This window comes from Takifugu rubripes, chromosome 6 (genome assembly GCF_901000725.2).
Source record: "Takifugu rubripes chromosome 6, fTakRub1.2, whole genome shotgun sequence".
In the NCBI taxonomy this organism is placed as follows: domain Eukaryota; kingdom Metazoa; phylum Chordata; class Actinopteri; order Tetraodontiformes; family Tetraodontidae; genus Takifugu; species Takifugu rubripes.
The window spans coordinates 6,620,083-6,642,944 of NC_042290.1; the positions used below are offsets into that span (position 1 = coordinate 6,620,083).

General features: G+C 42.3%; 3 protein-coding genes across 5 annotated transcripts; all 3 read right to left on the reverse strand.

Annotated features, from left to right (window-relative positions):
- Positions 1 to 330: 330 nt before the first annotated feature.
- On the reverse strand, positions 331 to 3,948 carry cacfd1 (calcium channel flower domain containing 1). 2 transcript variants are annotated; one of them, XM_003965298.3, is made up of 6 exons: positions 3,555 to 3,948; positions 3,276 to 3,475; positions 2,823 to 2,895; positions 2,482 to 2,607; positions 2,254 to 2,361; positions 331 to 1,928 (listed from the first exon to the last, which is right to left on the reverse strand). In XM_003965298.3, the coding sequence occupies exons 2-6, from the start codon at positions 3,382 to 3,384 to the stop codon at positions 1,838 to 1,840; spliced, it is 507 nt and encodes a 168-aa protein (XP_003965347.1). In that variant the 5' UTR covers positions 3,385 to 3,475; positions 3,555 to 3,948; the 3' UTR covers positions 331 to 1,837. The 2 variants fall into 2 exon arrangements, with proteins under 2 accessions (XP_003965347.1, XP_029692940.1); XM_029837080.1 differs by lacking the exon at positions 331 to 1,928 and adding an exon at positions 1,954 to 2,127 and having other exon boundaries at positions 3,276 to 3,948.
- A 152-nt stretch (positions 3,949 to 4,100) lies between these two features.
- Positions 4,101 to 6,785, reverse strand: ptcd2 (pentatricopeptide repeat domain 2). Of its 2 annotated transcripts, none has more exons than XM_011604658.2 (10): positions 6,633 to 6,785; positions 6,367 to 6,459; positions 6,154 to 6,283; positions 5,883 to 6,000; positions 5,727 to 5,805; positions 5,564 to 5,655; positions 5,340 to 5,453; positions 5,191 to 5,265; positions 4,988 to 5,101; positions 4,101 to 4,624 (listed from the first exon to the last, which is right to left on the reverse strand). In XM_011604658.2, exons 1-10 carry the CDS (start codon positions 6,754 to 6,756, stop codon positions 4,433 to 4,435), a joined length of 1,131 nt encoding a protein of 376 aa, XP_011602960.1. In that variant the 5' UTR covers positions 6,757 to 6,785; the 3' UTR covers positions 4,101 to 4,432. The 2 variants fall into 2 exon arrangements, with proteins under 2 accessions (XP_011602960.1, XP_003965348.2); XM_003965299.3 differs by having other exon boundaries at positions 4,101 to 4,645.
- Positions 6,786 to 9,558: 2,773 nt separating this feature from the next.
- map1b (microtubule-associated protein 1B) lies at positions 9,559 to 22,515 on the reverse strand. The gene is made up of 7 exons (XM_003965300.3): positions 21,840 to 22,515; positions 20,336 to 20,437; positions 17,916 to 17,998; positions 17,312 to 17,452; positions 12,034 to 17,137; positions 11,711 to 11,949; positions 9,559 to 11,621 (listed from the first exon to the last, which is right to left on the reverse strand). The coding sequence occupies exons 1-7, from the start codon at positions 22,021 to 22,023 to the stop codon at positions 11,466 to 11,468; spliced, it is 6,009 nt and encodes a 2,002-aa protein (XP_003965349.2). The 5' UTR covers positions 22,024 to 22,515; the 3' UTR covers positions 9,559 to 11,465.
- Positions 22,516 to 22,862: the final 347 nt, after the last annotated feature.

A 22,862-nucleotide genomic window follows, 5' to 3' on the forward strand; every position in this document is an offset into this window, starting at 1 on the left:
TTTTTACAGCAGCCACCAACTGATAAGAGTATGTTGAGATACTGTATGGTTTAACGCCCTGATGTTATATCAAAACCAACACTATCGTGCAAGAAAAATATGATTTTTACCTTGTTTGACAAGACCCTCGCACCTGATATTCAAGGCAGAAGCAAAGCTTAATTAAACTGAGTTATTTGGATCATCTCGATAACGGAGGCTGATTAACAGCTTCATTGGACATGATCATTCTTTGCTGTATTCTGTCATCAAAAATACTGACGTCAAAACCTCAGCCATGCGTGCCAGAAGCATAGAGTCGAACAGTCTGGGTTGGTAGTAGCAACAACCTTTTTTTTTAATTCACAAACGCATCACGAGTCACAAACAGCACACACAGGTTATGGATCAGTAACACACTCATCACCTTTGGATGCTAAGACAAACAGGCAGAAGAGATGACGGATCGGTACGTTTAATAGTGTTAAAACTGTAGTGTGACGGAGCGCACCTCTGCTGTATGCAGCGTCTAATCCTTTATGAAATCCCCAAATGAGACTTTTTAATGCTACGCAAGTTGTGTTGTGCACCGTTCGGTGTGATACCTGAGAGCTGGTGGTAATACGAGGAATCCGGTCAGTCACTGAGACGCCAGTGATGTGACACAAACAGCCTCTACGGCACAGGGACGTTTACACAGGTATGTGCATAAACAGCTCCCCCTAAAACGTTCTTCTTACCCACCACACACCAACGCAAAACATTTTACCGACAAAGGCAACCATGGCTCAGATGGTTGTTTAGGATACAGACCAATTAGTCCCTGAATAAAGACGAATCCCTTCATTAAAATGTCACTGTTTTTGTTCTGCACACGTATTCAGAGTCATTAATAATAGTTGACGTATGAGAACAAAGAGGCATACGTTCCTGTTTGTTTTCAATAATTTACCCTAAAACCAGAGGGCTTGGTTACAAGATGTCTGACCTTGGGAGATATAAGCAGTTCCATGAACCAGACGCTTAAAAATTCCCTTCAAAATGCCGTGCTGCCAGTGCAACTTGTGTGGGAAGGTCCCTTCTTAATGTGGAAAACACATTCAAACCTAGACCAAATGTCTTCCTATTTTAGTTCCATCCCTTATCGCTAAAAGGTTGTAGCTAGGCTCAGTTTAAAAAGAAATCATCCAATCCACATGAACAAATAAAAAAATATCAACATTTCTAAGGGAATTTCGGTGTCATTTGCATTAAATAATTGCCGCATTAAAGGTATCTGCTCATTTTTGTCATTGGCCACTCAAACATATACCACATATGTTTGATGGTGTTTGGACACTGTTAATGCAGGTGAACACTTTATACTCGCGCCAAAACTATAGAATGATGATATCAATATTCAGATGTGCTGCTAAGGATAAAACATGAATTACACTCTCAAGTCCGGCTGAATTAAACTCAGGTCAATCACGCATATTCCACAATCACATTAGTTCCATTAAGGATTTCCTAAAAGGCTTTGGGTGACAAAACATCCCCCCAAGAAACAGGGTGTCAAAACAGCAACAAATGAAGCAGCAAGTCAATAAACACATTAATAAATACAATCCATGGGCAGAAACCATAAAAAGACTTCAAATTAAAGACACTGAGTCACAAATGATAAACACACCAGGTATCAAATATAAAGTCAATCCAAACTAAAAGGAAAGTACAACAATGCAGCCATTTACAGAAATAAGTTAACTCAGTATCTTTTTTTAAGTAATGTAAAGGATCATGGGGTAAGAGGTAGAATGGATGGAGGACAGGACCAAACATCAGTAGAAACTGAAGAGGAGCAGAAAAAGCAGAAGTCTCACTCTGGACCATTGTTCACTGTTCCTGTCATCCTCTCTTCATCGCCCATTTTCTGATGCTGCAGTCTGGCATAAGTTACTGCATCGCCCCTGAGAGAGAGACACAGAGAGACAGAGAGAGAGAGGAATGATGTAGGGGGGAAGGTTAGAAAAGATTATGAGAGGAGAGGAAGAAGAACAGGTGGAGGGAAAGTTAATTATGTTATTACACAGCTCAACTTCTCAGAAGTTAATTCATTTGTTAGAACTTAGTAGGATTAAGGTCATATTAACGGATTAATAGGAGAGTCTGTTTGATATTAAATATGACCAGTGGTTCATGAGAGACAGCCAAACATAAGGAGTTAAAACATGCCCAGTTTGGAACCAAAATAGATATATCATTAAGCTTTAGCTACTGTAGCAGCCATCTTACTTCTTGCCTAACGAAGCAAGGCCATACAGGACTCCGGTGGCGAAGGCGATGGCGTTTCCAAACAAGGTCGTGAAGGAGAACTTCAAGAGTATGGGAACCACAGCCATCCTTTGGAGATCACAGTAGCAGCCAATAAACACATCTCCGTCACATCCAGAGAAGCAAGCTGAAAATGCCACTTTCAAAAGGTGTTATGCAAGCAGTCGTGAAGCGTGGCTGTGCTCTCACCCGCAGTAGAACAAGGCTTTCTGCCAAGGCCGGAGCTTGTCTGCTCGCGCCGCTATTGCATTAGCAAACTCCACAAACTGGCAACAGAAGGGGACCTCACACAAGAACAGCACGAAGGCGTTCAACCTTGAGATGGGAGGGACGACACGAACGCAGCAGTGAATCAGCACCCTGCCTTTCATATCTAATACTGCACTGCTCCGCAGCATGACAGACGTCCGGGAATACTGAGGAAACCTACTTATGATGATGAAACTCTTAGTCGGCCCCTATTTCATGTCTAGTTACTTTCTAAGGCCTGAATGGGCTGACTTGGGTGTGTGACAGACCAAAATACTTACACCATCCATACTCCTGCTGCAATGTTTAAAGGATTCACTGTGACACAGTTCCAGACTCCTGCGATCGCACAGGCTGCAGACAAAGTGAAAGAATCATTATTCATCCAGAGCCTGTTGCCCATGTGGAGTCATTTATGGTTAATACAACACCGACACTGTGACTGGTGATGAGATGAATGGGGATTGCTGATGCTTACTGAAAACCTGCAGGGCAAGTATTTGTAACGCGTTCATCTTTTCAGTTATTGCAAGGTAATTACTGACGCGATGTTCAAGAGCCAGATATTAAATGACGCCCAATGTTGGTGACAAGACACACAGTAATGTCTGGCACAGAAAACGGCGGTGCCGAATCTGCAGACGAGTGGGTGTTTTACTACATATGCAGCTACACAAGACGGGGGTGATGGCATGATTTATTCATAATGCATGAAAAGAATGTTGTATACTCACATATTCCTCCCAGAACGCCGGCTATTTTGCACAGCCATCGGTACCACCACGTCATGCCATCATCATCAGTCGTGTTTTTAGGGGAGGCTGCAGCCTCTTCGGAGCTCATTGTGTTTTAGCGAGGTTAGCAACTTAACACGAGCTAAGTTAGCTAGTCTCTACAAACTACCGGCGAACTCGTTAATTGCGCGTTGTCAAGCCTGTTTAATCAGAAAATGTGACTTTAGTCGGTTTACAAAACTGTTTCCTTTGTCTGTTCGTGTAAGGGCTGGACGTTACCAGCAGCGTCTGTGACAGTCTTCCCCGACAGGCAGAGCCTCGCAAGCGGCTTCTTGATGCTAATAGACCCCGCTAGTAGCTGCCGAAATTACAAGTGGATATTATCACGGAATCCGCCCTAAACTCTCATGTAACATCACAAGTGGACTAAAGTCTCAAAGTCACTTTTGAAAATAAATCAATTAAACGCTAAAAAAAAATAACTCCTCCTTTTTCTCAGTGTTTACAAAGACGCCCCGTTGTCCTCGTCCTGCTGCTCAGCCGATGTGCATCATGGGAAGGATCCCAAGTGCGTCACGGTTTGTTGACATGTTATTTCCATGAACAGATTTAATGTGACATTTTTCACCTTTAATGAACAAATTTTGAGACTTCTGAGTAATATCATGGTGGCCTTAAGGTGCTTCATTATGAAATATTGAAAAGACAATTTGTTTTAGGCAAGTACAACCCTTAAATAAAATGTGCAAATAAAATAGCGTGTTATTAAATTACATTTTTTTAGAGTAACGGGGTTATGAAATAATGATGTATTCCCACCAAACAGCAGGGGAAATATTTTAATCAACATTTCAAATGAAAGTCTTGAAATATCATGATTAAAAGTGATCAAATTTTTTTATACAACATATTCTCCAAATATTAATCTCTGGGCAGCTTTCTGTTGTGTGCATGCTGCAAAAAAATAAAATAAAATAAATTTTCCATCAAATTCAGGGTGACAGGGGAAAAAAAAAATAGGAATCCAGTCTGCTGAAGAAAGACTGGGAATTATGAGAGGTAGATAAAGCAATGTGGACAAAGTCAGTCTAGCTTTTTTCTATGGGGTGAGCCTTCCCATTAGAGTCTGTAAAGAATGGCAGGTCACGTAGCGTCTCTCACTCGGACAACAGAGTCGAATGAAGCGGTTTCAGGGTCCTCCGGCTCGTCTTCCTTTGCATTATTGGTGTCTCCTTCCCCGTGGGTGTGTGGCAGAGCATATCATCTAGGGTCTGCTGGGTCACCTGGTCAGCTCGCACAAGCTGAGTCACTATCTTTTCAACGTTCAACATGGAGGGTTGGCCTTCACTCTGCAAGCGAAGCAAATCCACCTAAAACAATTCACAAGAGACTGCTGAGTCAATTGTCCCAGTATAACCTTTTTTTAAAATTCTATTCTTAGATGTAACAAGCTATGTTACAAGGATCAATTAGGACAAGTTCCTTGTGAAAACACAGCCTTATCCACGATAACCAGCTCATATTTATCATGAAGACCGAAATAAATTATCTTCTCTGGTCCTAAGACTTTAACCGTTAAGCTGTTTTTGCAATAGTCGGACCTCTGGTGGTCAAAGCGGTGTACTGCAAAATCTGAGGTCACCGAAAGCTCTTAATCCGTTCTAAATGATTTGATTTGTTTCGTCTTGATAATGACACAGTCTTTGTCTTACCACCTCCTGAGAAAACTCGAGCTTCTTCACAAAATATGGGCTTTTAGGAAGTACAGCTGCCGCTAAAACAGAAACGGCATCCATGATCGCTCCAGACTTTGCTAGAATGACAACCTGAAATCAAAAAAATCACATTGATAAGCATTGAATGTGGCTAGAAACCTTCATATGTGGAGTGTATGTTACAGGTAACAAATACTTACCTTCAGATTTTGACATAGCCTGCATTCAGTGCTCATTATTTGTGAAAACATTAATTGTGCCTTTGCAATGTCATTCTGAAAAAAACAAAGAAACATAAATCACACATAATCAATGCACATAATTTACAACTCTGAAAAGATTAACTTACTTGACAAAGTGATAATGCAATGGCAAAACAGTAAGCGCGTTTGGGGATTACGTGCTCTTTGGACTGTCTCTCTTCTACAAATGCTAAGCAGATCTTGTAGGACTCTGCAGTGTTCTGACAAGATTAAAAGACATTAACTTTAAAAGAAATGGGTTCAGTTATAACAACTGTTGGCTGAACATTTTATTTGGTACTGTGGTTTAAAAAAATCACTTAAATCTTACCAGTTTATAGCAGATGCCAAACGCCAGTGTCAGTGTGTCTTTGTTGAATGGTACATTTTGACTCTTCATTATTCTAAGTACCTCCAATGCAGCTGAAAAGTGAGTACAGTAAGTCTAAGAACAGATTTTAAAAAAAAAATTGGAAGCTTAGTCTGCTACTTACTTTCATATTGACCTTTGGTGAATAACATGTCAATGGCGATGTTAAAGGAGGTTGCATCATGGAAAAACCCATTCAACCTCTGTGCAGACAGAAGAGGAATGTTATGGGAGGAATTGTATTCCTTATTTTTTACAACTGTTATTAGGATTCATTCACCATATCTGTAATGGTAGCAGCAGCCAAGCCCTCCAGACCAAGCTCATAACACAGTCTCATGAAGAGAGGACCAAATTTGAACTCCCCGTACATTAAATTGTGGTTCTCTGCATGATACCTACAGAGAGCAAATTAGATACATAAATGCCACTTGATACAGAAGCATGTCTTAGTGGGACTGAAGGTGAAATGTAATTTCCTTCTATGCATGTGCTAAACAGCTACAGCCTTTTATGCAGGGATGGTTTGACCCAAGATTAATGTGATTTACCTGTATATGGCATCTCTAGCAACCATCACATCTTCTGCAGTCTGGCACAAGTGAATGAGAAGCTTCAGCTCATCTCTCAATATCAGCTCATTCCTCTGCAGCTTCTGACTGAAGAATTCAATAAAATTTCCTGCACATGGTGAGAAGATGTCTGGAGGGTCAGAACATCAAATTGGAATTCAGATGCAATGACCTGCAGTAGAATTACATCACCTTTTGTCCCATTGAGGAGGTGAGCCACAGCCAGTTTACTTTGCTGGAATTTTTGTAGTTTGACTACATCTTCGGGCAAAAGGTGGCGCTTAGCTACAAAGGAAACACTTTTATTGACACCCATCGACATGTCAAAGCAATGTAAGGCAGAACATCTTCACAGTATTAATTTCCATGTGGGTTGCTCACAATATGCGAGCGCAGGGGTTTCTGCTGCATATTTCTATCAACCATGACACATCTTAAAAACCATTTGCTTGCCTTACCTCCTATACAGCTTTCTATCCAGGCTGGCTGTACAGAACCACAAAACTTAGAAGACTCAAGCAGCAAGGAACGACAACATTTACCGACTCTAGCAAGCGCCATAGTAGCGAGTGGCTGTTCCATAAAAATGAAAACAAAGGGGAAATTATGCAGAGCAAACTCAAGATGAAAGCAATAAACACATTTTAAAAAATCCAGATATGAACCAGAAAAATACAGTTAATATGTTTCGACTTATTAAACTTATTTAACTAGTCTCGGTCTAATCTTAGGGGGAATTGTTTGTTTTCATTTTGTAAATTGGTTGGTATCGTCCAACATGGCGGCGACCTGTATCCCGACAAGTACATTACTTTTAGCAACATATTTCTACTGGATCAAAATTTACTTTATTTTTTTTTCATAATATGTCTCAGTGCTATATTTATGGCGTAAATTAAATCTCTGCAAATTAGGCTTTTAATAATTGTTTACGAAAACGGATTGAACAACTTCAAACATTGCCGACAGGTGGCGTTAATGTACTGTTATGGCCTCCCAACAAAAGAAACATTTTTTTAAAACAATTGCGTGGGATAATATGTATATACATACATACATACATATTATACATATACATATTAAAAAAACATCACAAAAAGCTCAAATACATATTTGAGCTTTTTGTGATGTTTTTTTCATGCCTGTAAATTTAGTTTAGTGGTGAAGAAGAGTCAGAGGTTGTCAATACATTTTATAGAATGTATATTATAAAGTTTTAATTTTGACATGTGTCCAGTATTTTACTTTTTATATGTATTCATATGGGTTTTCCGTTTTAATTTTGCTGAGCTTTTACAACATAACAAACTGAATTCAGAGAGAATTTTTCTTCTGTTATTTCAAACAAATGTACTGTGTATTATAACAATTATTTTTGATAAGAACAATAAGAATCATATTTCGATTTGCTTGTGCAACTTTTTTAAAATATAATTTTGATGCAAAAGTGTATTTTCTTTCTTATAGACTTATCTTGCTCATATCTCTTTGAGCACATTTACCACTATTCTGTACCCATTGACCTTAACAGCATTATGTAACAAAGGTTCTGTAAATTTACTAAAAAATATTCCGTTATTCTGAATTCTGTTGTAGGTATCCACAGACCACATGGATTTTGAGCCAATGGTCATTTGAAATTATTTACAGTAAGATTTTGATATTTCATGACAGGTAGACACAACCTGTGTCATTTGGCAGTTGAATGTAAAAGGAAAATACAGTACAGATGATCAAAATCATCAAGTTACTTCTTACATTAGGCATTAAGATGACTATCTCCCAGACAACATAGGGCTGGGCCGGGAGGTCCCTTGTAGTTGCCTTGGCAACAAGATCTCGGCTCATCCTGCTGAGATTGCATGCTCAGCCAATCAAACACAAAGCCTTGGATAATTTATGGTACCCTCCAAGGTGGATGTTCCTCTCTAGGCCTCTCCCTTTCTCTGTCTCTCTCTCTCTGTGTGCATGTGTGTGGCTAGTTCACAGGTTTAGTGTGGTGGGTTTTTTTACATTTATATGATGTCTTAAACAGGAAAGTTGTAACATTAATGCTGAATCTATGTCTAGACAGCCATGTTTCCCTCAGACTGCAGCTCTTAGTTTTTCCATTCATCCCCATGTGCACTTCCCTTTGAGTTTGGAAAGTGCCTGGGGTGTCATCAATAAATGTTCCCATAGCATGACCACTGATCATGGCAGTCTGTGTGCCATGATCTTCGACTTGTTTACATATACTTAAATGATATTAATAGTGTTGTGAAAGCTCTCTGTTACATATGCTTGCAGTATTTTTGCTATTCTGCCTGAAACAGGTTTAAACAACCAACCCACAAGTTTGCTTTCCACTTGCAGAGAACTCATGCACACTGACACACCTGCCCCCTCCTTTTGCCCTAAGAAAGGATGGAGAATTACAGAGACATGTCCTCCTATCCTGCTCCACTTTCTTCCTCGCTTGCAGTCCTTTCACCCTGGATTGTCTGATCAAAGGAGTCAGTCGGTTCATCACACCTCGCAAGTTAAATATGTCCTCTGTTATTCCTTCTATATTCATCTTACACGCTTGAGACATCCTCCCATACTTTTATAGCTATGAATTAGTCATGAGCTGGTGATGATTTATTCATATTTTTTTTCAGCACTACTGCCACACAGCACGATCTAAATTCTGTTGCTGCAGCGTTTTCTTCCACAAGTGAGCATTTATAGTAATTCTCCCAGTACTGTGTTTTTACCACTGATGCTACAACCACAGTGAAATACATCTGTGCAAACGGCTGCAATCAGGTTACTAGTTCTAAAGGTGTGTAGCAATGGTGGGCATTAAGCATGGTTCAGAGGGAAAAGGGTCTCTGTAAAGCAATCCATCTGATCATAAAACTTGGAATCATCTGTTCCACTCTGCCCCAGAAATAGCTCCATATTTCTCACCAGCAGAAGCTGACACAGAACTGCAGCTGAGTGTCCGGACACTCGGATCCTAACATAGTTACATGGTTTGAGACTAAATTGGTAAATCTAATCTATCATGTTTCAGCCAGTGTTCTATTTTTCATCATCACAAGATTTGAGAAACTGTTCTATGTAAGAATTTGATTTGAATAAGTTACCTGAGCTTACCAACTCCTGTTATGTATTATTATGTTAAAAATAATGTTACAGTAACATTTTGCATGAAAAACAGATTTATGATGCAACTGCACAGATACTTTTATTCATAAAGTTACTTTCTTCTTTGTGTGTATCCTAATGTGATTAGGATTTTATTCAATAACCCCGGCTCAACGGAAGCAGATCCCATTTTAATAAATGTGTAATGACATGACAATACTCTATGCCTGATATGGTCTAATGATTAAGGACAAAGACACAAGCTGCAACTTATTTTTCACAACAGACTTTATTGTGGTCATTTGGATGTTTGTTATTTAGTGTTTCTTAGAGGAAATATTGCACACAAACATCGTTAAGCACTAAAGAATACTTGAAACTAGTGGCTATCGGGTATACATGGGTTTGGGAAAAGGGCTGAGAAGATGTATGATCACAAGACACCTATATCACACAGCTGCAGACAAACATTATTAAAGTTCTCCTGGGAGAAAGTTACAGAGAAAAAAGGCAGATAATAGAAAGAGAGTTGAAGAGAGAAAGTGTTGACATAAAGAAGACAGAGAAAAGTGTCAGTTCAGTGTTTGTAAGTTTGACATGTGTTGTTTCCTTGGAAACTGATGCAATATTATGGTCACCTGATACAATATAGAATCAGAATGAAGCTGTAAGCCCGTGAGTCCGGTAAGTAGCTGAAAGCCTGCGGTTATTGAGTTTTAGAGCCGTTAAACCAGAAGTTCTCAGTGTTGATCTTCGGTCTCTGTAAGTCATGTTGGTGTTTAAAGTGTCTAGTTTCTTGTTTCAAGTACTTTCATCTAAAACACACAAGTCGCTCACTCGCACCTCTGTGTGCCGTTTCCCTCGAGACTCAGCCTCTAATGGAAAGTCGCGATCGAAAATCCTCGCTGTGCTGTGCCCAAAACCACGTTGCATTGACACAGTGCCACAAGAAATCACTGTGGTGTGTTGGCTGTGTTTTAGTGGGAGGACACCACTGCAAAATTCATACAATGCTCCTTAAGTCAGCACATAACTGTATGTGTTCATGTTGTTCTTACTGCACGTCTAAGCAAAATCCACATTCAAACGAAAAGAAAACTCCTAATTATTATAACTTGTGCATCTTCCACCCCTTCAGTCGTCACAAAGCTATTTATAATATAATACAATACTTTAGAAAAACAAGACATTTCAAGGTTTATGAAAATATCCTGCTTCACCAGATTTACAGTGGGAAGCTCTACCCGAGCGCACCAGCTCCATAAAAAAGGAAAGTTCTCTACTTTGAAAAAAAAAAAAAACTATAAATAAAAGAGACAACCTAAAATAAAAGACACTCCTTTAAAAGCAGCGATGTTTGGTAGAAAAGTATCTTACAGTGGTAACAAAAAGCAATGGAGGAGGGAACCTCCTGTTGCCTATTGTAAAAGGCCAGTCTGGACAATCGAGCATGACAGGCCTCAATGAAATTCAGCAAAATCACTTAATGTTTGTACAACAGCAGCAACATCAACTAATGACATCCCAGACATCCATTTGAATCAGATAAAATCCTGGCTCTCTTCATCTTGCCCATGTTGATAATGAAACCTGACATATCGGTGCTGAGTATCCTGCCGCTACATATGTTCCGCTGTTCATCGATGTAGGATTATTTTAATGGATCACAAGTCCAGTGAACAAACTCATGTATGAGCCTTCAACCGTATTTATACATTCATGTTGACTCCCCCTTAAGGCGATAACAGACGGACGCACTCTATGCTTTGGTGTGAGTGACGAGCGTTATTTGCGAAGATGACGGTATGACATTGTGTCACGTGCAGAGATGTTTTCCTCCTTGTGTCAAATGGATTAGATGTCCTCATGTGCAGTATGTTGGCAATGCTGCATGTTACTTGAACTGTTGTTACTCTATTGGATAACAATGGTTTAGTCGTAAAATTCCTTCCAATCGTGCCTCAAAATCAGTAGATTGGAAGGTCTGGAATTAAAATAATGTCTGTTGCATGGAGCTAAATTTCAGTGTTAATTTTAAGTAGTGCATTGCAGACATTTTTTTTAGGTGTCATCGTAGCATGTGTGTGTTTAAGAGTCTGCTTAGGTTTAATCCTAATGTACATCATTTAATTTATCTATAATGCCTCTTAAATAATGTCATTAGTTGCAAAGCGGGTCTACATCTCAATCTTACAAGCTGGGAAGGACTCATCCTGCATGACAACGGTGCTGCTGCTGGCCAGAACCATAATATTTAGCTCCTGCTGCTTGTCGTGGGTCTCCTGGTACCACTCCCTCATGACATCTGTGTCGTGGGTCGGGATCAGAGTGACCTGACACAAGAGGGGAAGAAAATCTGAGCTCCTGCATTCTGATTCCTGAAAATAGTGATAAATGTGGTGTTATTACGCTCAAACCTCACCTGCAAATTGGTTTCCCACCGGTTCTTTCCTTCCAGCAAAGCATCAAGGACGGCCCTGTTGGGCTCCTGAGCTGTCAGGTCATTACCGCTGACCACATAGTAGGAGGAACGCACACGGTTGAAAAACTCTGCATCAACATTCTTAGCACTGCAGTGGTTGGGGATGTAAACCAGATCCATGTACATGGGGGGGCAGCTGGGTAAAGAAGCTGCAGCCGACCCCTTTCCAGTCCCAGCGCCTTAAATATAGAAATTTCACATTCAATTAGGGGAAATCATTTCTAAGTTGATTAGCAATATGATGCCAGTGAGCAGAATCATACCTGAGGTGGCACTTTTCACTCCTTTAGATGTGGAAGTATTTGTTGCATTTTTGGCATCTTTTCCCTCTCCAACCGTCTTCTTTGGCGAGGACGTCTTTGAGTCCTTAACCTTTGCTAGCGCAGTCTTTCTGGCTGGCGAGGAAGACTTTTTCATTAGCTTTTTCTTTTTGAGCTTTTCCCCTTCTGTGTTGGCATTGTGAAGGTTTTCTTCCACTTTAAGGGCCTCTGGATCCACCATGCAGACATCGTGGTTGTCTGAGGATGGAGCCGAGTCCCTGAGTGCCACCGGGGGAGGGTCAGCATGTCTGTAAGTCAGGGTTCTATCAGTAGGCAGAGTCTCAGAGTCATCTTCAGAGTCGATGTTAGCATCTGCTGTAATAGAGGGACACTCCTCTGTCCCTGGAGGAACATCTGAATCTGTCTGGGAGGGGACAGATTCGCTGATGGAAGTAGGCGGGGTTTCATCACATTGTTTGGTGGAGAGTTTTCCTCCTGGGGGTGGGGGTGCACCTCCCAACACAGCTTCAGGCTTCTCCTCATTCAAAGCATTCTCTTCACTGATGAAGTATTCTAGGGGGTTTGGATTGATAAAAGACGGAGATAATTCTGTCTTTGGGTGCCGATATTCACAAGAAGTGACCAAGCAAAGATCAACATCAGTCCTAGATGGAGCAGAGGGGCTCTTCTTATTGCAGTCTGGGTCCTCAGAACCACAGGCAGGGTTCATTTCACACAAATCTGAGGACAAAGGTACCTGTGAAGGAGAAGACACTTTCGGGCTCACGGGGGATTTTTCCTCAGGGGATGAGTCTTCACATTTAAAGGGATTAGTTTCTTTGGCAGGGGAATAGGTCCCCTCTTGGAAAGAACCAAAAGATAATGGAGAAGAAGCTTTTGGAGGTGAGGGTGACTTCTCACTTTTCTGCTGCTGCTGCTGCTGCTGTGTTTCAAATGTATGAGAAGGACTCTCTGCAGATGGAGATAGAAGGCTGGTGCTCTCTTTAGCTGGGGGACTCCCCAACACTGGGGATGGTTCACTGGAATGGGGTGATGGCACAGGAGATAATGCTTTTGGGGTGACTGGAGACTTCTCTGCCGGCTCAGCCATGGCAGGCGGAATCTCTGTCATTTGGCATGGAGTTGACACAGATGGAGTGGACTGGGACGCATCCGATGGGGTTGCAGATGTGGCAAGGATTAAATCGCTCTCTTCAAAGAACAGAGGTTTTTCTATGCCTGAGTTGCACTCTTCAGATTGTCTCTCACCCGACAGGTTGTAGTCAACCTCAGTCGGGCCATTCTCTGTTGCACCCGAGCTGCTTCCCCCTGATGGGTGCTCTGGAGATTGCTTACTAAAGTCCATGGCTAGAGAGTGGTCAGGAGACTCCTGGCCAAACTCTATTGACATGGTGGAATGCTCTGGTGACTTTGAGTCCTGAAGGTTTGTTCTCCTTTTTGACCTTGGGGAGATGTCTGGAGATATAGACATTGGTCGTGGGCTATCTTCTTTAGATGGAGATCCCTCAGCCTCGTGAAAAGTGGTTGGAGTTTGAACCACAGAGACAGACAATGAGTCCTCCACTTCTGTTGAGCGAGGAGAGCCTATTTCAGCATGAAGGGAAGGTGAGTCAGTGGTGGGTTCAGGCAAGGAGCTGGTGGCCAGAGAGGTGGTGGATACTGAAGCCAAATGTGAAAATGTATCTTCTGCTACCACTTCCTCCAGAGGTGTCCCTGACTTGTCGGACACGGTACCTTCTGAAATTGACATTTTACCCTCCTCTTTGAAAGCTGTGAAAGGGTTTGCGTCTGTTTCGTATTTGTTCGAAGATGGGGAGTATAGAGAATGGCTGTTTTCTTGAGTTTTGGTATCATCTGCGTCGAAGAGCAACCTTTCCATCATTATTGGGGACTCTAGTTCAATTGGATGGGAGCTTTCTGTAGAGGACATTGCTCCTGCTGCTGCAGGGGACGTTTCTAGTTCTTGTTCAAAAGGCTCCGGGGTCACTCTTTTAGATGAATCTTCTTTATCACTTCTGACTTCCTCGATTATTGGTCCCTGCATATTATCTTCAGACAAATGTGGCAGAGTTTCTTCTTTTTCATCTACTGGTGACTGATAATAAGGCGTGTGACCAGCAGAATGGGGCGAGTTAGCGCCTTCCAAAGTCTTGTCATCTGGACTGATGGAAGAATCAGCTGTCGCTCTGGTGCACCCTGCCAGTGTCGTGGACAATTCTATTGGAACGGTAAATAACGAAGGAGACTCGACCCTTTCCTTTTGCTCTGCAGTGGGAGAGCTTACGAGAGGTGAGATTGTAGAGGCTGAAGCTGGAGCTGTGGCCAGCTCTTCAGTTTTTCCTGCTGATGGAAAGCCTTTGCAGATTTTGTCTTCTTCCAGTGATGACGGGGGCGATATTGTTGAAGCTGTGTGGTTGTAGTCGTGACCTTCTGTTGCATCATCCTCAGAACGATCTGATTTGGGCAAGTCTAAAAGCGGTGAGAGATTTTTCCTATCAAAGTCTGCAGGTGGAGATGTGGCAAACTTGTCAATATCCTGTGAGGGAGAAGCCGTCTTTTCACGAAGGGGTTCATTGCTCATCATGTCCCCTAAGGTGGCCGTCTCATCCGTGACTGTAGGCACACTGGAAACCTCCTTGGTGGACTGCATATGAGCAAAACGATCGTCCCTGATCTCATCGTCTGAGGCCGTTTTACTCTCAGCGTCAGCCGTAAGCATGTCATCATGTATAGATGTGGCTGGAGAAATTGGTGAGGACACTTTCGGTGAAGCAGATAAAAAGAGATTAGGTTCTTCAGACTCTTTCTTACTTACAAGCTGAAGTTCTATACTGTCCTTAGACACGTCTTCTTCTTCAGCCATCTGTCCTGGTGGGACGTCATCCTTTTTCTCTTGATCATCTCCAGAGAGAGGGAGCTTATCTTCATGTTCTCTTGCCTGTGGTTCATACACCTCTTCGGTCTCTCCCTTTTCTTCATAATCCACCCTCTCGTATGTCTCTTCCATCACAGTGCCTTCATCTTCAAACTTCTCACTGACACTGCCATTGAGCTTGCCCTTAAGAACTAGCTCATCTGGGGTACCACCGCTGTCTCCTTCAGCCTCCATCGTAGTTATTCCCTCATCCATTGATTCTAGTGCTCCAGGTGACTCTTGGCTTAGAATGATTTCCTCACTGTGGATCAGGACAACTTCTTCTTCCTTTATTTGCTGTGCAGTTGCATCGTCCTCTACCAGGTCTTCTGCTTTAAGCTCTTCAAAGTCTTTAGTCAGGTCTTCTGGTGATGACATCATTGATCTTTCTGCTTCAAGGTTCACTGGTGCAGCGGCTACACTGCCTAAAACTTTGCTAGCATCCACTTTTGTGGCCTGCTTCGCCACCTTTGTCTTTCCCGTCTCTTTCGGCTTTGATGGGACTCCTGCATCTTTCTTGGAGGGAGTGTCTTTCTTCAGAGGCTTTGGTTTTGGTGATACACCCTTCTCCTCAGCCACACCAGATGCTTTTTTTAGGTCTTTGGTGGGCTTTCTGACATCCTTCTTCAGCTCTTTCTTATCTTCCTTTTTCTCTTTCATGGGTGAGTCCTTCCTTGTGTCCTTTTTCAAAACTTTCTTTGCCTCGTCTTTTTTAATTTTTTCCTCCTTTTTACCATCTGGTTTGGGCACCTCGTCTTTCTTTCCCACTTCTTTTTTTACCTCCTTTTTCTTTTCCACTTTGGTCTCCTTTTTAATCTTTTCCTTCTCAGCTTTGGGTTTTAAGTCAGCTTTCTTCTTCTCTTGGGTTTCATTTGCTTTTTCAGTCTTTGGTTTTAATTCACTGGCCTTTGCTTTTTCCTTTTTCAACAGGGGCTTCTCTTTCTTTTCTGTCTTTTGTGTTTTCTCTTCTTCAGCCTTTTCTAGAGCTTCTTCCTTTGATTCCTTCCTCACACTTTTCATCGGTGAGGGCTTTGGAGTGGATTTCAGACTCTCTTTGCTGTCTGTCCTGATTTTCATCTTGGCCTGCTTTAGCGTTGGTGTTGATGGCAGACTGGAGGACATTGAGCTTTGAGTGACAACGTGCTGCTTGAGAAAGTCCAGATGTTTTAGCTTTTCCAAACCTTCAAAGATATGATGTTGCGTGGCATTTCCAGGAAAGAGAACACGCACCACCTTCTCAGAAGGATTTGCAGGATGCCACACAATCAAAGAAGAAATGGAGGCCAAGTAAGAGACAGGGTACTCGGCTTCCTTCCCATTTGGTAATAAAATCGAAGCCGTATCTTTTTCACTGCCTGTCCACTGTTTCATGAAGTGTTGCATCTCCTTGCTATTTTTGGATGGATTAAGCACATACATCTCAAGCTTCCCGACCCCCATCTTCTGAAAGAGAATGATTGGCTCTATTGTGTTTCCCAGGGGCCTTTGCAAAGGCTCTATTCTCAAATTGAGCTTTGTTAGCAGCTGCTTTGTTACCGCTGCCTCCTCTGCGCTTTTCCGCACTCTGTAATTGAGTTCAGGGTTCTCCAGATTTTCAGGAAGGTTCACAAACACAACGCCGATATCTGGAGAGATCATATTCTTCATCCAGTCGCTGTTAGCTGTCGAACCCTGGGATTGTTCTTCTTCAAGCTCTGCAACTTTCCTCTGCAGCATGCTGTTGATTCCTGGCAGGTTGTCTTCACTGATGTGGGTCAGGAGGATGGAGTCCACTCTGTCAAGATGTCTCACCAGCTTCCAGAAGCACGACTTCCTGTCCGAGCCACCATTAACAAGCATGTTAAAACCGTTGACGGCAAAGAGAGCGGAGTCGCCATGCCCAGCTGGGAAGATGTAACAGCACGGTTTGGAGAGTTTGAGGAATCCGCCAGAGGTTGGCGGTTCGAGCATGTCAAAAGGAGATGGGATGTCTACTGATTCAGATAAATATTCAGTGAACTCTGAGAGACCCTCCATTTCAGGAAGTATGGGAGTGGAGTTTATTTTCATGTTAATGAAATCTTGCAGGTTGTGTTTGTCCAAGTTGGAGTTTTTCCAGTCGCCTTGCTGAGGGCAGAAGATTGTGAGGTTGGCCTTGTTTGCTGGGTGAATGGTGCTGAGCAATTCGCCAATCTGTGCATGAGAAAAAAATATAGCTCTGATCCAAGGAATCCGTGCAAGAATGGGAGCTTTCTGAGCAGGCCTTCACCGTGTAATTATGAAGTTACAGTATGAGAAGATCCTGAAGTAAGTCTCAACAGTTTTTGAAAATATGTAAATAAACCACATCAACTATTAGTGGCTCACCTCTTGGTCAGTAAATATGTCAATAAAGTTGAAGAAGGAGAAAGATCCAGACTGAAGAATCAGCTCCCCGGTGTTTTCGGAGCATTGCCCGGACAGAATCAGAAGCTTATGTCTGGAACTGTCAGAGACCATCAAACGAACCTGGAAATCAGAAGATCTCTTTCATGGGCCATTCCACCTACTTAGCTGAGACACTTTCACTGACCGCCGTCCACTTTGCTGCTTCACTTCATCATATCTGTTCTGTTTTTCTTTCTCACTTTAGCTACATCAGCAGTAATAGATGGTTGACCAGGTCAATCTTGTGGTGGCTGAGGCATTTTAGCGCAGTTTGACTGCAGACATGGTAGGTAAATACTGAAGAAGCACATTGACATTATAAGTTCTTTTTGGATGCTCTAAAATATCCTCGGTCTTTATTTCAATCAAAAAGTGAAGTATTGCAAAATAAAACCTTAAGCTGTGCCTTTGTTTTATTTCAGCTGTCTGCAATCCTTCCATTTGGGTAATTACATTTGTTGCGCACTAGCATGACTCGGTACACAGAATAAGGGAAGAGTTACCGTATAAAACTAACAGTCTGTCAACAGCTGGCTCTGTTTACCTCAGTGCTGACTGCTTCATCTGAGGGATTGATGAGCACCACGGTTTCCAGGACGGTGCTTTTATGGTGAAGAATTCGCTGTCCTGCAAAAAAGAAAATCCTTTCATGTCATATTTTAAATATAGTTGCTTTTAGTGTTGTGGGAACTTATTTGGATTAATCAGGTATGCCAAAAAGGATTAAAACTTTAAAGGCAGCCTTCAAAACAAATTTGTCTTAATTCTCTCTGTGCAGGTTTAAAAAAAATAAAAAAATCGACCTCTGTCCTCGCAACTTTGTACAGTAAAGACAGAAAATGCACATAAACCACATAGACCGTCATCGGTACCACTTCCTGTCATGTCTGCGGCATGGACCAACACGTGATAAAGGTGAGATTGCGGGCCAGGACTCGATTGACCTCAGCAATTACCTCGGTCGATATTTAAAAAAAAGAGCGAGCCTCTGGCATGTCTCTATCTCAGCGGGAGGGGAGGCGATGTGACAAGCCTCGCTGAGCATTCTCCTTTTGGCAAAGAGCAAGAGTGGTGTGGCCTGTTCACCGCAGACTGGAGCAGACAGGGGGCATCGATGTGAATGGCACCGCACCAAAAATAGATGAGTGGAACAACTAACTGTCTCCTTGCATCTGCATCAACAAAAGATTTCACGTAACACAATCTGACCGCCGGTGAATGGCCTTTATATGCACTTTCACCTCCCTGTCTCCTTTTTCACCTTAACAAAATAATTGATCATTGCTTTTCTGCAAGAAGTAAGGGAGCCCCCCCCCCCCTCCCTCCCTCCCCCCCAGGGCTTTGTTTCCAATGTCACTTTTAACTAGATTAACTGGACGTCTGGACCTAATGACCTTGCCAATCGCGTTAAGCCACAACATTTGTATCCATCATAATGCCACAAAACAAAGGATGGTTCATATTTAGACCAGCTGATAAGGAACATTAATAAAACAAAACAGGACAAAAATGATCAGCGGGATCATTATTGATCTGTTTCAAGGCTAAAGTGCTGTCTGCTCTAGAAGCAGAACACTGATAAGTCTATACACAGGCAGATGTATTATATATCCATCAGGGAGACTCCAGGGACTTCTTATTTATTTTTTGTCCCCTGTCCTGCTCATTTTGGAGTCTTTTCTTCCTGTGCTCTAATGGAGTGTGATGGATAGAGTGTGTTCTCTCGGGCAGATGGCTAATTGCATCTGTCCTCCTCTGCCTGACACCACCTGCTGTTTTGTGCTTTCAGCTCTAAGGTAAACCCAAAAGCTTAAAGGATTAATTTACTTGAGCAAACCTTGACCAGTTTTTAAAATGTTGTGTGGGTTTTTCTTTTTTTTTTAATTTCAACAATAACTTAAAACCATATAAATCATGCTAATTGCCCCCGAGCTAATAAAGAAATCTTCACAGCAGTCTTTTTCATTAAAAGGGTAATACATATATTTATTTCAATAATAAACCAAGCTCTAATAGTTGTGTTTGTGTCTAAATTATTTTACTGATAAGTGCTGCTGTTTGTTTCTGGGTTGCAGGGTTTTAATCTTGTTTTTTCTTCTTAACTTGATCTGTTTTTCTCAACCCCTATCATCATCTTGTCTTCCCCTCACCCACTCAGCTCCCAGAGGCTCCTATATTACCCTCTCTACTTTATTTTCACTTGCCATCAGGGATTCTACATTGCTAATTACCCCCCAGTCAACAGCGCATCCACGGCAACGGCGCACACTGAGGAAGAAAGGGAGAAAAATGGAGGACGTGGTTAAAAATGCGGTGAGGGGGACAGCGAGTGAGGCCTCTTCGCTCCGTCTTAACCATATTAAACCTTCGTAAGCCTTTTAAGGGTGCAGAATAAAGAATTTAGCCACTGAACAGTGGACCCTGCTGGTCAGTTTAGAACAAAAGCCAACAGATGCTGGAACTGCTGCCACCTGTCAGGGCGCGTTGCCCACTGACAGACCGCATGTCCCGCCATGTTGGATCTGTTCCATCTTTATGCTGCCTCACCCTCTCTGATACAGCAATAAAAGGACCTCTGGTATCGTGCAACAAAATGCTGAGAGGGGCGTATCCAGAGATGGGTAATTAAACCGCTCCAGCTTCTACAGCTGACTGCAGTGCCACTAAAAGTGTGGACTACTGCAGTATGGGTAAAAAACCATCTTGTGATGTAGTTAAAAACAGCAATTAATTAATAATAATAATTAATAACTTTGCTAAGATGTTCGGATTGTAAAAAAGGACATTTCAGCTGTGATGCTGCAGCATTGCAGACAACACTCAAAGCTTTGAATAATGCAACCACTTCAGAGATGGACTCTAGAGCACAGCGGTGCCGAGAAAAGCTTTCAGGTGGAGACAGCTTTGAAATTTGTGCTGCAGGATTCCCTGTGACTTCGACAAACGTTGCTTGCTCTGGTTTACCTTTTGCATCAGCAGAGAACCGAGCTGAGTGTCTGGAGACAAACAGCTTGAGCTCTTGGTCCAGGTTGCAGTCGATAAGGTTGGTGTCCCATGAGCGGATCCCTGCCAAATGGACAAAGATTTCAGAAACATACGAAAGTGCAGCCAGCAAAATGACAATTGATAATGGACGTTAGATTAAAATAAACCAATGGCCATAAAGATCCAACAATATATGCAGACTATATACTTTTCTGGCATTAGTAGGGAATCAATAATGGGAAAAATCGATATCTCCGTTTCTGATTGACCATGGAAAAGACTTGCTTGCTTCACCTCTGCTGACTCATGGCGCCATCATCCTCTTTCTATAAGTGCAGCCTTTCTGGAGGCCCCTGATGATGACCATGACATGACATCAGCTTGGACCACATTCAAATCAGCCAAAGGAAAATTCACTTCCAGTCCATTTCTAATGGCATCAGAGGGACCGTACTGGAAAGGGTGTGGCAGTTACAGGAAGCAACCAATGGGAAATGAAGGCTTTGAATTGAAATGATGTCATTCTTTATCAGGAGATAGATGATATATATATATATATATATATATATATATATATATATATATATATATATATATATATATATATATATATATATATATATATATATATATATACACACACACACACACATATATATATAGATATATATATATACACACACATATATATATATACACACACAGACAGACAGACAGACAGACAGGAAGCCAGACAGCTCTATTCACTAGTTCATTCACTAGTCCCTTCACTAGTCTACTAGTCTAATATTTACACCCCTTTTTTCACTCCTTGCAGGTCGCTTGTAAATCGCCCTTTGTAAAGGTTCCTTGTGGCTTTCCGTAGGGACCGCAGTGCGGCCCGGGCCACGCCCACCTGCCGGTGAGCGATGAGAGAGAAGCTGGATGCGGGACGATGATGGTGCTGCTGAGGATGTCGATAGAATTATACACCCTCAGAGACAAGTCACATTTATTTCACTGGCGAATTCATACATATAGATCAGGTGAAACTACGTCACCCCCCCCCCCCCCGAAAAAAAACCACTGCAGACTGAATGAGACCTGCTTTCACTCAAACAAAACCCCGACGCGCCAACACAAAGCCGCGCAACAGAGGCGCAGCTGCAGTGTGGAGCGACGTGTTGCATTATTGACGCACTTTTCCTGCTGAATCACTGCCGCCAGTTGGGCCTCCAGGAACATTTATACTGGGAAAACCTGGTCATAAATGGGTGCTGTCGATAGGTGCGCATTATATATGATGATATATTTATGCTTTTATCCAGCGTCATCAGTATTTCATTTAGATGTCAGTGATTTGCTGAATGGTGAGAAAACGTGCGATGTGATGTTGCATCGTGCGCAAAAACGGCGCTTTATTCATCTGCGCTCAAGTTCGGGTGATGATCCGAAGTTCAGCCTGCTGTGGCCTCCATCAGCGTGGCGATGAGCTCCATCTTACCTTTCTCGATGTCCGCAATGGCACACTTCAGATGATCATCCGACGTGACCTCCGCGATGACCACCAGGAGGTAGAATCTGCCGTCGTTGAAGTGCTGCGGGCAGCTGGAAGACGTCGGGGACAGCCCGGTGCTGGGCTGAGCGCTCAAAGCCTCCATGTCTGCAGATTCCACCAGGGTAGCCATCCTGTCTCTCTCCCCCACGCGTTCTTTCTCTCCTCTGTGTCCCGTGTGCGCGCCCAGCAGCCTCCTCCCTTTTATTCGCCGCAGAGACCGGAGCGGTTTCCAGACATGCGAGTGGAGCTTTGATAGGAGTGGCCCGGGCTTTTTATACCAGCACACATTGTGTCACAGTCGCTAACCGGGGAGAGAGGAGGGCGCCGGGGTTTTTTTTTTCTCCCTCCCCCCTCTTGTTGCACCCACTCCACAGCTGATGTCATCCACAACGAATCAAACGCCGCCGGAAGTCACAGAGATTCGATGTTTTTGTCTTATGTTGTTACCTGTTAACCCGTGTTATTTAAAAACCATCACGTTAAGTGACAATATATTCAACATGTCAATTTTAAAGAAAATAAATAAATCCTAACATGATAAACTGTCCCGAGGCATGTGGGGATACCGCTGCCTTCAAGTCACTATAAACACGTTCAAGTTGGACTAAAAACGAATGCTTCCATGTAAATAGGAAACATCACAATAACCTGTCAAGACAACAAAACGGTTGCATCAAATGACCAAAAAATGACCTTTAGCTAACAATAACAAAAGAAAATAAAGTTTCAAAAAACAACTTGACGTTATTCACCTTAATTTACCCCCCATAAAAGTAATCCTCAGCCATGGGGTTCATCCTATCGATAAATTACATATAAATATACCACAAAAAGAAGCAAATATGCTTTCATTAGTCCACCATTCAGTTTGCTGTCTCATTCATGTACGTTGGTCTCAAAGAAAAGAGACCTACTACAAAAAAAACACAAAGAAGCAGGGAGATCAGAGGGGGAAGGGGGGGGGGGGGG

Excerpts from the sequence above, each read along its gene's own strand:
- cacfd1 (XM_003965298.3), bottom strand. The coding sequence starts at position 3,384 with ATGAGCTCCGAAGAGGCTGCAGCCTCCCCTAAAAACACGACTGATGAT. Across the intron at positions 2,896-3,275 it reads CGGCGTTCTGGGAGGAATAT|CCTGTGCGATCGCAGGAGTC; the intron begins GTGAGTATACAA and ends CTTTGTCTGCAG. Across the intron at positions 1,929-2,253 it reads CTTGCTTCGTTAGGCAAGAA|GGGCGATGCAGTAACTTATG; the intron begins GTAAGATGGCTG and ends TCTCTCTCTCAG.
- ptcd2 (XM_003965299.3), bottom strand. The coding sequence starts at position 6,756 with ATGGAACAGCCACTCGCTACTATGGCGCTTGCTAGAGTCGGTAAATGT. Across the intron at positions 6,460-6,632 it reads GATAGAAAGCTGTATAGGAG|CTAAGCGCCACCTTTTGCCC; the intron begins GTAAGGCAAGCA and ends TTTCCTTTGTAG. Across the intron at positions 5,454-5,563 it reads TTGGCATCTGCTATAAACTG|AACACTGCAGAGTCCTACAA; the intron begins GTAAGATTTAAG and ends TAATCTTGTCAG.
- map1b (XM_003965300.3), bottom strand. The coding sequence starts at position 22,023 with ATGGCTACCCTGGTGGAATCTGCAGACATGGAGGCTTTGAGCGCTCAG. Across the intron at positions 20,438-21,839 it reads CATTGCGGACATCGAGAAAG|GGATCCGCTCATGGGACACC; the intron begins GTAAGATGGAGC and ends TCCATTTGGCAG. Across the intron at positions 17,138-17,311 it reads ACATATTTACTGACCAAGAG|ATTGGCGAATTGCTCAGCAC; the intron begins GTGAGCCACTAA and ends TCTCATGCACAG.